The 16,002-nt window shown below is 40.7% G+C and overlaps 1 protein-coding gene and 1 long non-coding RNA gene across 4 annotated transcripts; both read right to left on the bottom strand.

Annotated features, from left to right (window-relative positions):
* Nucleotides 1-4,627: 4,627 nt before the first annotated feature.
* Nucleotides 4,628-5,841, bottom strand: LOC116373418 (uncharacterized). Its single transcript, XR_004209566.1, has 2 exons — nt 5,371-5,841; nt 4,628-5,164 (listed from the first exon to the last, which is right to left on the bottom strand). It is a non-coding gene; the product is annotated as an uncharacterized LOC116373418 (long non-coding RNA).
* A 1,875-nt stretch (nt 5,842-7,716) lies between these two features.
* Nucleotides 7,717-15,751, bottom strand: LOC109889131 (mediator of RNA polymerase II transcription subunit 26). 3 transcript variants are annotated; one of them, XM_020480335.2, is made up of 3 exons: nt 15,390-15,751; nt 10,388-10,465; nt 7,717-10,278 (listed from the first exon to the last, which is right to left on the bottom strand). In XM_020480335.2, exons 1-3 carry the CDS (start codon nt 15,459-15,461, stop codon nt 8,623-8,625), a joined length of 1,806 nt encoding a protein of 601 aa, XP_020335924.1. In that variant the 5' UTR covers nt 15,462-15,751; the 3' UTR covers nt 7,717-8,622. The 3 variants fall into 3 exon arrangements, with proteins under 3 accessions (XP_020335924.1, XP_020335925.1, XP_031678390.1); XM_020480336.2 differs by having other exon boundaries at nt 10,388-10,462; XM_031822530.1 differs by lacking the exon at nt 15,390-15,751 and having other exon boundaries at nt 10,372-10,462.
* Nucleotides 15,752-16,002: the final 251 nt, after the last annotated feature.

The following is a 16,002-nucleotide window of genomic DNA, read 5'->3' as shown; positions in this document are numbered from 1 at the left end:
CGCCGCCGACTCCATTCGTCTATAGCCCTCTTTGCACTGTTCCAGCGAATCCCAGGCGGGCTCAGGCACTCTCTCTGTGTCGGCCGCCCACCTGTCTATTTCTTCCCACGTCGTATACTCAAATCCTCTGCTGTCCATAATCCTCCCTTCGCTGCTGCCTGTTAACACGCTGCTCGGTCCGAGTGTGGTGGGTGATTCTGTAACAGCGTTCTTCGTTTGTTGAAAGAGAGGACCGAAATACAGCGTGGTGGTTACTCATGTTCTTTAATGAATGAATGACGATACATGAAATAACTATTAAATACGAAAACAACAAACGGAACGTGAAACCTAATACAGCCTATCTGGTGAACACTACACAAAGACAGGAACAATCACCCACGAAATACAAAGCGAAACCCAGGCTACCTAAATACGGTTCCCAATCAGAGACAACGAGAATCACCTGACTCTGATTGAGAACCGCCTCAGGCAGCCAAACCTATGCAACACCCCTACTCAGCCTTAATCCCAATAATACAAAACAAACCAATACGCACCACAACATATAAACCCATGTTACACCCTGGCCTGACCAAACATATAACGAAAACACAAAATACAATGACCAAGGCGTGACACAAGCGCTCCAGGACAAGTTGTCTACAGAAATAAAGGAACTTAAAATCAAGAAATTCAACCAAGACAAAAAAGACAAGGCCGATGGTAAAGTCTACTTCTGGAGAAACCCTGACAAAAGTGGTCCTGCTCCCCCTATCCATGACAGACGCAGGAGGGATGCCGCTTACTTCTATCCACCCTTGTCTGATCAACGCTCTACAACCAGCGCCTCATCGGCTTCCAGCGGTAGTTTTTTATTCAACGAGAGACTGGACGGACGGAAGGGCGGAGGAGGCCGCAGGCACGCGCATCGACGAGATGTCGCACCCGACGGGGTAAGAAGAAACGAATATCAGAGGCAGAGGAGACCGTTCACACGGTCCCAGAACCCACGGGACTGAGTGTCTTTAATTTATCAAGCAAGATATTGAGCCCTGCCCATGTCTCTTTGCTTAATAAAGGGTTATCTTTTGTGCCTACAACTCAGTGCAACGATTTTGATGTTAAGGTAGACATGTTTAAGTTTTTCAGAAACATCCGTTTAAGGGAATACTTTAGCTCCCCTAATTCTGACACTTCTATTGAACCAGTAGGTTGCTCTCCTGCACATACTCCGACTCCTTTTAGAAGCAAGAGTTATTTTATACCTCCAGCCAATCGCAATCACTCTATCGAGACATATTGCAGACTTGTGGAAAATGATGTTGGACTTCTCCTTAAGAATAAACAGGGATCCAAATCTTTCCATAATTTACCTAAGAATGAAAAACAAGCTTTGCTTGATTAACAATCTGATACGTCAGTCCTTATTCGTCCTGCAGATAAGGGTGGGTCGGTTGTACTCATGGATAGGACAGCTTATGTACATGAGTGTCATAGACAGCTGCTTGACAACACCTTTTACAAGAAACTCAGAAGTGACCCCACTTCCCAATTTCAGAATACTATCTTGTCTGTCCTAGATGGGTATTTAAGTTCTGGTCAGATAACCAAAAAATAACATGCTTTTTTGGCTATTCAACACCCTAAAATGGCCACTTTTTATACTTTGCCGAAATTACACAAGAATGTTACACAACCTCCAGGGCGCCCTATTGTAGCGGGCATTGATGCAGTAACGGCCCCTCTATATACTTTTGTTGACTTTTTTATTAGACCACTCGCAGAACAGCTACCCTCCTTTGTAAAGGACACCAGTAGTATGATCTCTATCATTGAATCTCTTGATCCTCTTGATCCTTGATTCTCCTCCCCGAGAATACCTTGTTAGTTACTTCTGATGTTGAGTCATTATACACTAATATTCCACACGAGGGCGGTATTGAAGCTATGGAACATTTTCTTCTGCAACGTGACCCTAATGAACTACCTTCCAGTGCATGCATTGTAACATTGGCTGAAATAGTACTCACGCATAACTATTTCATGTTTCTAAATTATTTCTTTATTCAGACTAAAGGGACTGCTATGGGATCCCCCATGGCTCCTAACTATGCTAATTTGTATGTGGGTTACATGGAGAAACAGTCTATTTTCAATCCTCTCAAAAATGTTTTCTTGCCTCACATCATTATTTGGAAACGGTATATTGATGATATTTTTGTTTTATGGAGGGGTGATGCAAAACAGCTCCAGGCGTTCCATGCTTTTCTTAACTCCTGTTCTGAGCATCTGAGATTTAGTATGCAATCTGATACACGTCGAATCAGTTTTCTTGATTTTCTGATCTTGTGTGAAGATAATGTTCTATACACTGATCTTTACAGGAAACCTACTGATCGTAACAGTTTGTTGAGGGCTGATAGTTGTCACCCACTTCCCTTAAAAAATAGTTTGCCCTACAGCCAATTCTGTCGAATCAAAAGAATTTGCAAAAAAACTGTCCGATTTCGACAGAAATATGGCTGAGACGCAAAGAAAGTTCAAGGAGAGGGGCTACAAGAATGATCAGATTAATATTGCCATTGGGAAAATTCTAAACAAAACGAGACATTACCTTTTTCAAGGTCGGTCTCGCAAAAAGACGCATTCTTGCGTTTTAACTACCCGCTATTCAAAGTGCTCTGAACAAATTAAGGGAATTGTTCACAAACATTGGCACATCCTAAAATCCGATGATAGTCTCGGTAATGTGTTTTCGGACCTTCCCTTGGTCGTATTCTCGCGGGGCAGAAATCTCAGAGACCAATTGGTAAACTCTGATTTACCACCCCAAGATATTCCTGAACAACGTCTATTTGGACGGGGGTGACCTTGATAATTTATTGTTAAAACGAGAGGCTGCCTGGATCTTTAGTTTAAAGACCCTTGCGCCCTTCGGTCTCAACGTAGACTTTGATCTGAAGCCATTCTTGTGATTATTGTGACTTTGCCATTGTAATTGTATGTAAACTTGTATAGTCAAATTAATATATGATCGTATGCTATCAATTTGTTTGTATGCTGTTCTTTGTATGACATTTTAATATTTGATTATTAACCAATGATATTAGGCCACTCCTGGCCATGATTACAGACACCTGTGTCTTTTGACACTATATAAACGAGTCATCCCGCAGTTTTCGTGATTACACCCTGATGAAGACAGCTTGGCTGTCGAAACGTTGGTATTACATTTTTGCATCTGAGCTCCAAGAGTGTGCGCTTTCTTTTATTTTCACACTGAGCACGTGACAGGAGATGCCGTGGAGAACGTTCTGCTGCCTGCAACATCCTCCAGCATGACCGGTTTGGCGGTGGGTCAGTCATGGTGTGGGGTGGCATTTCTTTGGGGGGCCGCACAGCCCTCCATGTGCTCGCAAGAGGTAGCCTGACTGCCATTAGGTACTGAGAGGAGTTCCTCAGACCCCTTGTTAGACCATATGCTGGTGCGGTTGGCCCTGGGTTCCTCCTAATGCAAGACAATGCTAGACCTCATGTGGCTGGAGTGTTGTCAACAGTTCCTGCAAGAGGAAGGCATTGATGCTATGGACTGGCCCGCCCGTTCCCCAGACCTGAATCCAATTGAGCACATCTGGGACATCATGTCTCGCTCCATCCACCAACGCCACGTTGCACCACAGACTGGCCAAGAGTTGGCGGATGATTTAGCCCAGGTCTGGGAGGAGATCCCTCAGGAGACCATCCGCCACCTCATCAGGAGCATGCCCAGGCATTGTAGGGAGGTCATACTGGCACGTGGAGGCCACACACACTACTGAGCCTCATTGACTTGTTTTAAGGACATTACATCAAAGTTGGATCAGCCTGTAGTGTGGTTTTCCACTTTAATTTTGAGTGTGATTCCAAATCCAGACCCGTCATGGGTTGATAAATTGGATTTCCATTGATAATTTGTGTGATTTGTTGTCATCACATTCAACTATGTAAAGAAAAAAGTAGTTCATTCAGATCTAGGATGTGTTATTTTAGTGTTCCCCTTTATTTTTTTGAGCAGTGTATTTTGACATGTGGATGGCAACCCCTGGTCCCATCATTGCCACCTTACCCGCTCTTAAGATAACCTTCGGGCCGACTAGAAACACTGTAATTTTGATGAACTGAGAGAATATATGGGTAGCACTGATTCCTTAATTATATGCTGCATTCCCTGCTCTTACCTCTTTCCCTTGTATGCCTCTTCCTCTGTTTTTATAATGCACAACAGATGTGCATTGAAGTACAGATTGAACTTGCATTTATATTACAATTATAATATTTAATGCATGCATTTATAACACTTGGATAATGAACTTATTTCAATAAAGCATTTCACATTCTCTACTGGTTGAAATTAAGTCTCATTTGATGAAATACTATACCTATCCTGTGTTTATCAAATCAATGCAGGTGAAGGGCATTAGATATTGAGATGAATGGGTTTTAGAGTATTTACAAGTTACAAATCAGCCTTTAACTAGTTAAATCCTGTTTCTAGTCTTAGTTACAATGTGTAACCATTGATGTCCCAGAACCAAGATTGGTAAACACTGTTGAAGTGTGTAATTGTATTTCATACATGCAGACACGCATCATTCAAAGACTGGAATTTAATCTCCTGGTATTGGATATGCCTGAAAAATAATCAGACATTCATACCTGAACTGTACCTTTATTTGCCACGGTAGAGTACATAATCATTGAATATATTAAATATACAGGCTACAATGTGGGGATCTCATGCATGGTAATAACTACATGTATATACGACTTGCATCCTTGGCACAAAGTTATATTCTACTGAATCCTTAGGCTTCATTAATGTCATTGACGGTTTTGAAGTTAATACAACTGGCTATGATAGCTTGGTTCTGAACAAATATGTATACCAAACGTTTGGGTCCATACACAGATCGGCTAGATAGCTAGCTACACATCCATAGGCATATACAGGTATTTTTTTATCCTCCACTGCACAATAAGCAAGAACGTAGCTAGCTATCTCCATTGCATGGCAAATATCAGCAAGGCAAGCTGAACAAATTTTACATTCAATTTGCAGTAAATGCTTCAGCTAGCTACTAGATTCTTTACATCCACTGTTTCACAAGACGACAGCCTGGTTTGCTGGTTGTTTCAGGAGTCCCTAAAACACACAACCATAATTTCATACTCATGTCACAACATAGAGCTAGCTGGCTAATGTTAGCTAGTCAGCTAGGTTGCTAAATCGCGATTTTCGTAAATTAACTTTATGATTAAAAAAAATGCATAATCGTTTCTCTACATTAACTAACATATTACTGTCAACTACATTTTTTGGGATGATTCGTTAACGTTTTAATCACTTACATTTGCTTCCGTCCTAGTATTTTTGTCAGCCATCTTTGCTGAAGAACGTCTCTAGCCAAATTCGTCATGGGACGAACCACTCGATATGATTGGTCATCGCCCAGTGGTCGTCTCTGGTGATTTTCATAAAGTTGGGTAAAGTTGAACTTTTTCACCGCCTCCCACCACTTTCCTTCCATTGAAATTAATGGGAAGCGGTGTTTGGGATAACTAGCTTTAGCTTGGTACCTAGCTAGCACCAATACAACCAGCCAGAAAACTATGACCAGTAGAAACTGCAGTAATTTTCATTATTCTTAACAATGATTTAGGAATCCTTGTAAGTATTAGCTGGGTAGCCACTTGTTGTTCGCCAATTGGAACTGAACTTAGGTTCATGAAAATAAATAGCTATCCAGCTACTTAACCCTTTTGCCCAAAGCTAACGATATAAGTAGCCAGCTAGCTTCATCTGGCTAGTGGGACTCAACCGGACAGGGTTGTGTTGTGAAGCTAGACACAATTAGGATTAGTCACAATAGTGGAATGTGCGGTTTGTCTTCAAAATAAAAGTACATATTTGAAAGTGTTGCAGAAGGTTACAATTGGTGGAATAATGGAATGAAATGGGGCATCAGTCTACTCGGTGACACCCACACAACACAACTGTGAAGAGTTTATACAAATAATAGCATTGTAGCGCTTATTGCAGGACTGTGACTGTGAAATCACCTCCTCAGTCAGCCTATTGTGTCATTCATATTGCACTGTACAGCTTTACCTACAGATTGGGGATCAGTCTACTCAATACACAAGATATTTTTTCCCCAACGTCCTCCTCAAAGTTATCAGACTCCAAAACACAGTATTGTTTTTCCTCTGAAATAGTGTTCAATACACATAGGTTGACAATAAAGGTGGCTCAATTCACAGTTGTTTCAGAGTCCCGCAATGAGAGCTACGACGCTAATGTTCTCTGGGTGTCACTGAGTAGACTGATACCCATGTCATTGATCCATAATCCATAGGCAAGGCTGTACAGTGAAGTATGCACCCAATGCAATTCTAAAGTAAAATACATCCAGTGTGATTTCAACATTTTTGTCAGATTAACAAATAGTATTTTGTTGATTTTATATAACATTTGTTAGAGGCTGCGTCTTTCGAATCCGGTATCAGGAAGAATAAATGTCAGAATCTGTCGTTAATTATCTTTAATTAAATTCAAGCAATAAATGGTAAATGCAATTTTCGTATATACGGGCTCTCTGTCCCACCTCACAGGGCAAACAGAGAACTGACAGGATGTACGTAAACAGCTGTTCTTATACTGTGATAGACATAGTTCCAACCCGTTGGCCTATCACAGTAGAGGCTGAGCGTGGTTTAGACTTGCTCAGCCTATCGCAGGCTCTCAGACTAGTCCTAGCCTCTTGGCGCTTCTTGGAGTTCACCCTCTGTCGATGTATAGATTCTCACTGTTCTGGTATCACACCCTAGTTGTAACAGTTGCTCAGTTCCTGCTATTGTGTTGTTCAGTATTTTTCCCTCTCAGTTAAACCTCGTGATGACCACCCCTCCCTATACCTGATTACCACAACTTTGTAACATGCAGCAAGTCACACCATGTGCTCAATATTGTCACACACACAGACAGGCAAGGCAAATGTAGCAAACAGTACACCGCTTTGCAACATGCAAGTCACACCATGTTACTCAGTTCTTGTCACACACACACAGATAAAGACAAAGCAGCTGTTGTTCAAACAATTCAATCTTAAGTAATATGGTAGCGGGTTTAAAATGCATTAATCCTAAATCCTTACACATTCCAACCTCGTTTAGCCTGATCTATTCAATTATGGCATAATTCTACTATTTGTATTAATTTGCATTACAGTCAATGATATACTTTTATTTTGAAGGCTAACCGCAAAGTCCACTATTGTGGCTAACTTCACATAGATGTGTCCGACGACAATTAATTAAATAACGGTCTTATAAATTAGGGTTATTTTATATGACACCTCGCTATAGCTACTGAAACAGTTGTTGTTTTACTATGTTTTTGGTGATGAACATTGTTTGCATCCATGAGCTAGCTAGCTTTTTTTTTTAATGACCAGCACTGTAGGTGCGCGAGACAACATTACCGGCAACATAGCATACGTATCTATAAATAGTTGTGACAAATGAAATACAAGTGTGAGTGTAATCACTACGTAAAAAAATTAGGAACGCGTTAAAGTATGTGACGTGCAGTCATATTCAGGTCCTGATTGGTCAACAAGCTTTTTTGACGTGAATATTTGACACGCAAAGACCCAAACGGCTTTCCACATGAAAGCGAGAAAGACACTCACGATATGCTTTTTTATTTTTTATTAACACATACTGTATCAACGTGTCCATTTAAAAAGGACTAAGTAGCAAATATGTTCTCCTCTGCATTCCTGAACACAAAAAGGCAAATTTCTGTACATTCACTAAGGCTCCGTTTGAGGAAACATTGTTTTCCATAAGGCAAACAATATAAAGGAATGGGACCAAGTATATTTCCAGCATAAACATTTTATTTGTCTGTTTTTCCTCATAGTTGCAATGTTGTAGCATCACCTGCTTTGCCATTAGAATTCATATTTTACTACCTAGAAACAGGAAAAAAGGAAAAGCTAAAGAAAATGCTATAAACTCTCACATTTCCATAATGTGTCATTTTGCAGATAGTTTCCCTGTATATTAAGATGTTAGTGTTGGTGCAAGAACCGTTCTAGTTGTATGGTGGTATGGAATGTTGCTACTGCAAACAATTTTTGTGAGAAAATATGCAGAACACAGTTTTACCTTATCTGACAAGCAGAACTGATTGAATAAGTGAAGTGTATAATTTTATTTTTATGTAACTAACAAAATTAAAGAAAATAAGAGATAAATAAATGCATACATGATATAACCACACGTTTCATTCTCTTTGCCAGCATGTACATGCCAAACAGGTTCCATACTTGAAGTTACTGGGCACCTTAAACTCTTAGCATTTGGCAGACAATGTATGGACCCATTCCACTCAAAGAACTTCAGTGATGCTACAGCTGAGCTCTCTCCCATCGAAACTGATCAACGTTTGCTTTTTATGGGAGCAGCACAATTAGCAAGGCCTCTCTTACACCACCTCTGCAAAGGAGTGAGCAGGTTCTTCCATTGATAATTGCCTTTTTGCACTCAGCCAAGGAAGGTGCCATTTTTCCCTCTTGAAGCCACAGCTCATTAAACTCAGTCTAGGCAGACATATGGCAGGATATTCAGCTTGGCATCATCCCCATGTGAGTCTAAGGAAATGCAATCTGTCCATTCATACCAGTTGTCCTTGGTGTCATAGCAACCATTCACCCCAGGCCAGTGCTCCTTGTGTATTCTGTTGAGATCCTCGTTTGTGACAGCTCGGCTCACCCCTGGTAAGTCCGTATCAGGGATATTTGGTACCAGCATGTGTTTTTTTCTGCCCTCTTTGATATGATGTCCCTCTTGTTTCAAGTACTCAGACATGAAAAAGTGTGCCCCCGAGGTTTGAGCCCCAGACAATGTGAGCACGTTGCTTTGACGGTTAAGGTAGGACTGGATGATTTCATTCCTTGACAGCTCTTTCCAGTTGGTCTGTTGAAACGGACTGGGAGTAACAGGGCTATTCTGTGCACAATGGTTCTGCTTGAGCAGTTCTGTCCGAGGAAGTTCTGGTGTGACCGGAGCCACTGTAGCCTCCCGTTCCGGGTAAGACTCTTTGAGGGTTGAGGGTTTGATCTGCCCTGTTACAGGGTCAAACGTAAGTCTACGGTCTTTTAACCTACATGGCATTGTGGTCTCTTCTGTGGGCTGCCAACTCAAGTTCACTGTATAGTCTCTGGACCTGTATTTCTTTCTCCTCTTTCTCTCTGTGCTAGTGACAGAACCATCACTCTCTGCCTTCACCTCGCTGTGGGACGAGGCTTTGGAGTGCAGAGAGTCAGGTCTCCTGGTGCTTTGTTGAAGGCGTTGGTCCATGTCTGCCGGTCCGTCCCAATGAAGGGCAGACTCTGTAGGCAGAGGCCCAACAGTGAGGGAACCCTGCATACATGGAGTTAAAAGGTGTGGAGAACGCAAAGGGGAGGGCCCCAGTCCAGAGCTGTCCATGACCCTGGGGCTCCGAGCAGGGCTCAGTAGAGTCGTTGATTTGGTCATAGACAGTTTAACTACCGCATCCTGTTTTGTACTTCTGGGACTATATGAGTTGCTTCGAGGGTGTTTGGGCTGATGCAGCCCCCCTCCTGAGACAGCCAGGTCCATTTTTCCATGCTGTTGCAAAACAGCCGTTTTGAGCAATGCGGAAGTGCTCAGAGGTTTGGGTACTCCCGGTGAGCTAGGGTGAGGTTTGACAGCATTGACAGGGATATTGTTGAGCCTGTCCATGTCAAGATGCTCAGCACCATCCTTGTCGGATTTAAGATGTGGACCACATGTGTCCGTAAAAGCCTCAGGACTGGCTCCAATTCCATTTGTTGGCAGTCGTGAGTTGTGTGTTCTTTCATAGGCGGTTATTTTGGAAATTTTCATTGGTATGTGCTGCCTGTCCCTCTGTTCCCCCTTCCGTTTTCGGTTGCCTGACTTTTCCGCTTTGGGGGAGTAACGGTTGTTGAAGTCATTTCTACTCTTGAGCTCCGGAACCATTTTACCTGAAGGCGGGATAGCAGCTGGAGGGGAGACGTCCATCCGGCAGAGATGCATACCACCGTTGGCAGCGCCTGGCGGACCCAATTGCCCCTTGGATAGTGCCTCACTCTGCCCAGGCTCAATTAGCTTCTGCCATGTGCGCAGGAGCTTCTTTGCACGCTTGGCGAGATCCTCATCCTTCGTCTTTTTCCTTACGTCATTGATCAGCTTGCCAAGGCGGGTTTCCTTGAGGAAGAACAGGAAGTTTTCTTTAGTACAAACCCCATCTTCACAACATCTATTTCCAAGAGCAGACATAATATTATTATGGATATTTACCCCTTGTGTATCCTACCTCAAGTGCTTCCTTGGTGATGGGATATTTCTCCAAATAGGAAATGACTTCCATTACAGCCACCATGTTGCAGATCTGCTGGAAAGTAAACATCAAATCATGTTAAAACTATTCATAATAAAGAAAGACAGAAAATGTCCATAGGAAAACCCTCAATTACTATTTACAAAGACAGATGAGGCATTTGGATATTTGTAAATAAAGAGCTTTGAGTGTATATAACAAATCATTGAATCATTGGATTCAAAACCACACACTGACATCCATAGAGTCGGTGGCTTAGATCAGGTGTTTACAAACTTTTTCACTCAAGTCCCCCCTTCCACCATTGGGGAACATCCCGCATGCCCCTGCACACCACTTCTATTTCTATGGGCACAAGAACTGTTCACACCCCTCTTGTTGGCAGAGAGAAAATGTTGCAGGTTTAAAGCTTATTTCCTGCAATTCTACACATTGTCATGGGGTGCAGAGAACATTTAGCCGTTTTAAAGCTCATGTTCTTGGAATTCTATACATATTGCCAAGTGTAATCTGTATTCATGTGATATTTGAGTGACTTGAACATTACTACAAAATCTTTGGGATAAAACACCGAGTTAAAAAACGTTACCTGACATGGGCTAGTTGATTTGGACATTTCTGATAAGTTATAAATAGCCATCTAAGGCAGTGTTTCCCAACCCTGGTCCACGAGTACCCACAAAAGTACAGTTTCGTTGTCGCCCTTGACAAACACACCTCATTCAACTCATTAAGGGTTTGATGATTAGTTGTCAAGTTAAATCAGGTGTGCTTGTCCAGGCTTACAATAAAAACATGTACTGTTCGGGGTACTCGACTAAAATGACAAGAGGAAAACTGATGATGCACTACCTCATTTCGAAATGGCACCTCGTGAATTCTACTATTACAACTTTCTAGAGTAAGTTGCAAACCAGACGGAGTTCCTTAAAAAATGTTTTTTTAATTGATGAGGCCTAATGGATCATTCCCCAGATCAATGGATGTATAGAGGTTGACAGTCAGCTACTGACCTGTGGGCAGAGACCATATGAAAACAAATAACATGTTCACCAACAAGTCATGTCTGCAGGCAGCAGCAGGACTACAATATCTTTAACTAAGTTATTCATATCATGAGTCTCTCTCTGGCTAGCTTCTTGGTAGCTCCCCTCCGTCTGACATTTTGTTTAGTTTTAATGTTTTTCATCTCAAAAAACAATATACAGGAGTAGTTAGATACTGATGTTAAGGCCTACTAGCCTCAAATAAAATGTCAACCCCCCCAAACATTAGCCTACACAGCTTCAACCACTTGTACAATGCAAATAGTAGTCTGTCAGCAGCTAGTAGTCTATCAAGATTTCCATGGTGTAGCCATCTCGGTTTAACAGAAATCTCACTGATGATGAATTTAGTGTTGTTGATCATCTAATACAAATGGCTGTTATTCAGATTAGCACCCCACAGCGATTTCCCCTGTAAAATGTGGAGGACAAAAGCATATGGCTACATTTGAATGGACTTTCAGATGTGCACCTGTACCGGGGATGTAAACCAATAGCAGTTTCAAGTTTGAGATTACAAAACTGAGAATACACATGCAAATGTTAGCCATTCTAGTCATACCAGTAAGGAGCATTAGGCTAAACCTAACCAATCCACTAAATCTGACTGGCTAGATTTATTCATATTCAAAACTTGACTCAACAATAAGGGGGTTTTGTGCAAGATATGTTCAACTAAAACTGTTTACACACACAATATATATAACAACCCAAATCAAATCTCAGCTCTGAATTGGCTCAATGAATATTATGCTGTAAGCCTTGGCAGAGAAAGGTTATTTTCAGCAGTGTATGCCTATTAGTGCTGAGTGAATAAATGACATTTCAGGGGGGTTTTCAGTTATTAAACTAATCATTTTGGGAGGGGCCTATCACACCATTTCTCAGACATGGCTAGAAAAAGATTCCAGCGTTTATCAAAGTCAGTGGTGTAAAGTACTTAAGTAAAAATACTTTCAAGTACTACTTAAGTCATTTTGTTATGGTATCTGTACTTTACATTTTTATTTTTGACAACTTTATTTTCTTTAAGAATGTAGTGAAGCAAAAGTATGTACTTTTTACTCCATACATTTTCTCTGACAGCTAAAAGTACGCCTTACATTTTGAGTGCTTAACAGGACAGGAAAATGGTCCAATTCACACACTTACCAAGAGAACATCCTTGGTCATCTACTGCCCCTGATGTTGCGGACTCACTAAACACAAATGCTTTGTAAATTATGTCTGAGTGTTGCATTGTGCCCCTCTCTCTCTGTAAATAAAAAAAAACAAGAAAACAAGAAAAGCTGGATCCCTTCTAGCCATGACCCCATTCTCATTCATGAGAGAAATTAAGTTAAGATACGCTCGGCTGAGAGTTGTAGTTTTCCTGAAGCAAATGTTCAACCTAGTTCAGCGCATAAACGTGGTAATTAACTACAATGGTCATAATCCATTGCGGCTGTTATTTTCCGGATCAAAGTAGATACACTTTTACGCCTGCTACGTTTGGGTAAGATACACACAGACCGCAAACACCGCCGCATGAGAGCAGAATGTACACAACACTACTACGAGAGAGACGGATAGAGACAGTTTGTGAAAGTCAGTGGTAGAAAAAGTACCCAATTATCATACTTGAGTAAAAGTAAAAGTACTTTAATAGAAAATGACAAGTAAAAGTGATTCACCCAGTAAAATACTACTTGAGTAAAAGTATTTGGTTTGAAATATACTTGAGTATCAAAAGTAAAAGTATAAATCTTTGCAAATTCCTTATATTAAGCAAACCAGCACAATGAGTTTTTAAATTTACAGCTAGCCAGGGCCACACTCCAGCATCATTTACATATTAAGAATTTGTGTTTAGTGAGTCCGCCAGACCAGAGCCAGTAGAGACGTCTTCTTTATAAGTTTGTGAATTGACCATTTTACTGTCCTGCTAAGCATTCAAAATGTTAAGAGTATTTTTGGGTGTCTGGGAAAATGTATGGAATAAAAAGTACATCATTTTCTTTAGGAATGTAGTGAAATAAAAGTTGTAAAAAATAAAAATAGTAAAGTACAGATACCCAAAAAATCTACTTAAGTATTAATTTACACCACTGTTGAAAGTATGCCTTATGTTTGTTTTTTAAACCAGTAAAATGATCATCTGACAGCTCTGCAGCATACAGTACTTAGGCAGGCTAGCCTGGGGAGAACAGAGTAATGTTAGATGGTTGTCTGGCTGGCTGCTTCTGCCTGAGCAGAGATGAGATTACTTTAAGGAATGAAAAATAATCAAATTAAATAAAACGAAACATACACAACTGAAATTTTTCAATATTTCATAGTAATTTCCTATTTGTCTATGTGGACCTGAGAGACAATGGAATATTTTCATTTTTTGGCAATTAAATGTTAACTATTTTGGGCTTTGGAATTTACATTAAAAAGCTCTTATCATTTTACGGTCATCATTTCATAATGCATGTAAAAATAATAATAATGTTAACTGAAATTTAGGACTTAATTATTATTATTTTTTTGTTGATAATCAAACAGACTTCAAAAATCACTAAATTGCTCAGCACTAATGCCTATGATAGGTAGGCCCACAAGTCTTGACCAACAGACTTGGCAAGCATCCTTGCAATGTGTTGTCACTTCAACACCACATTTGGTTACCTCAGACATTTCTTTCAAGGGAACACTTTGTTAATATCAAATAGCATAAGTAGTTGGGCCTTTGACTGATGGCACCCATACTAAGCCTACACTACAAACTGATCCAAGTCTGGCTGTGCTGAATATGTTTAGTGCGCTTTCAATTTAAAACATTCTTGTCTGTCAAATTCTCTTTACTGGGTAATAGGCCTAATCACTGACTGTATGTGTGAATGCTATAGGTAGCTAATTACCAAAGACATTGCTGACGTTGGTGCTAGGTTAAGAGTGGTCAGGTCATTCTTCCATTTAGTTAGCTAGCTACAGTGCCTAGTAAGCAGTTAGCTGAATGTCCACACTCGCCAGTCTACTTGGTCCTAACTTAAAATCAGTATAGGGGTGGCAGACTAAACTCCAGTAAAGTCGCAGTTTTTATCTCTGGTTAGCTACAATAGTCATAGGCAACGGTACTGTTTGCATCTTTAAATATACTTAACAAAAATAAAAACGCAACATGCAACAATTTAATTGATTTTACTGAGTTACAGTTCATATGAGGAAATCTGTAAACGTAAATAAATAAATTAAGCCCTTTGCCACACCTGTCAGGTGGATGGATTATCTTGGCAAAGGAGAAATGTTCACTAACAAATTTGAGAGAAATACGCGTTGTGGGTATTGAGCATTTCTGTGATCTTTTGTTTCAGCTCATGAAACATGGGACCAACAATTTACATGTTGCGTTCATATTTTTGTTCAGTGTAGTTAGCGTGCTTGCTAGTTAGCTAACATTAAGTTTCGAAATCAAAACTAACTAGCTAGCTGTGCTAAATGACAGGTAAGCAGATAGTTATCTTATTAGAATAACTGAGACAGGTTGAAAACGCTGAGGTATAATAACGGTTGAGAATAATGATTGATTTATACTATTGGTTGAGAACCGAATATGTCAACATACTAGCCTCACAAGGCTCCTGATCTCGCGAGTTTACATGAATGGTTCATTACCAGCAACACCGCGGTATTATTTATACGAAGCTATCAACATGCTGGGGGTCAGTCCAGAGTCCAGTGTGTTTAGCTAGTTACTACACAGCTAATTAACTAGCTTAGTATCTAGTATTTACTTAGCTTAACAACAAACTCTTAGATCTACCTAGCTACCAGGCTTACAGATAACGTTACTGTAGTTAGCTAATGTACGCTGTCGACGTTAGTCATAAGACAATCACAATTGGGGACCATTGCAATTGTGGGCACAGACACTTAAAATTAGTGGAAAAGTTAACTAGTTAACTCACATTGCTTTGGCCATCGATGGCCTGCATCAGCCGGTCTCTCATCTCCTGCGGAGTTGCCGTAGCCGATGTCATTGCCTGGCAGTGGTGCGGATCAGTACAGTAGACGAGGGCGAGGAATCCTCCGAAAAGACGGGTGGGTGACTTAGACACTCACAGGCCTTTTGGGAGATGTGTTAGTAAATAAAGCCCCATATTCTATGGGGCTTTATTGTTTGTCCAGGTGTATTCATGTATTTTGCAATGAATAACTGTCTCCAGAGAGAGGATCTTCCGAATATTCATGTGTCCAACTGCCTCTTCGGCAGTAGCCAACGCTGTGGCAGTGGTCTTTCAACATCGGTCTCTCTGCTGAAAAACGCTCTCCTGGTGCATGGTGGGAAATGTAACACGGAGACGTCAGATGTCACCACGTACACTGCCATCGACTGAATGGAAATGTGTCAACATAAGGAGATATTATTTTTTGTATACCTTCAGTTTCATTACTGGGTTATCATATTGCAGTATGTATGTGTAACCAAACACTAGCTGGACAACGTTCTCAGAGCAGTTCTTATTATTCTGTACGTATACTTAACAGTAACGTAAACGCAACAATTGACGATTTTACGGA

Source organism: Oncorhynchus kisutch, linkage group LG4, assembly GCF_002021735.2.
Source record: "Oncorhynchus kisutch isolate 150728-3 linkage group LG4, Okis_V2, whole genome shotgun sequence".
In the NCBI taxonomy this organism is placed as follows: domain Eukaryota; kingdom Metazoa; phylum Chordata; class Actinopteri; order Salmoniformes; family Salmonidae; genus Oncorhynchus; species Oncorhynchus kisutch.
This window is presented reverse-complemented; position numbering and strand designations above follow the sequence as displayed.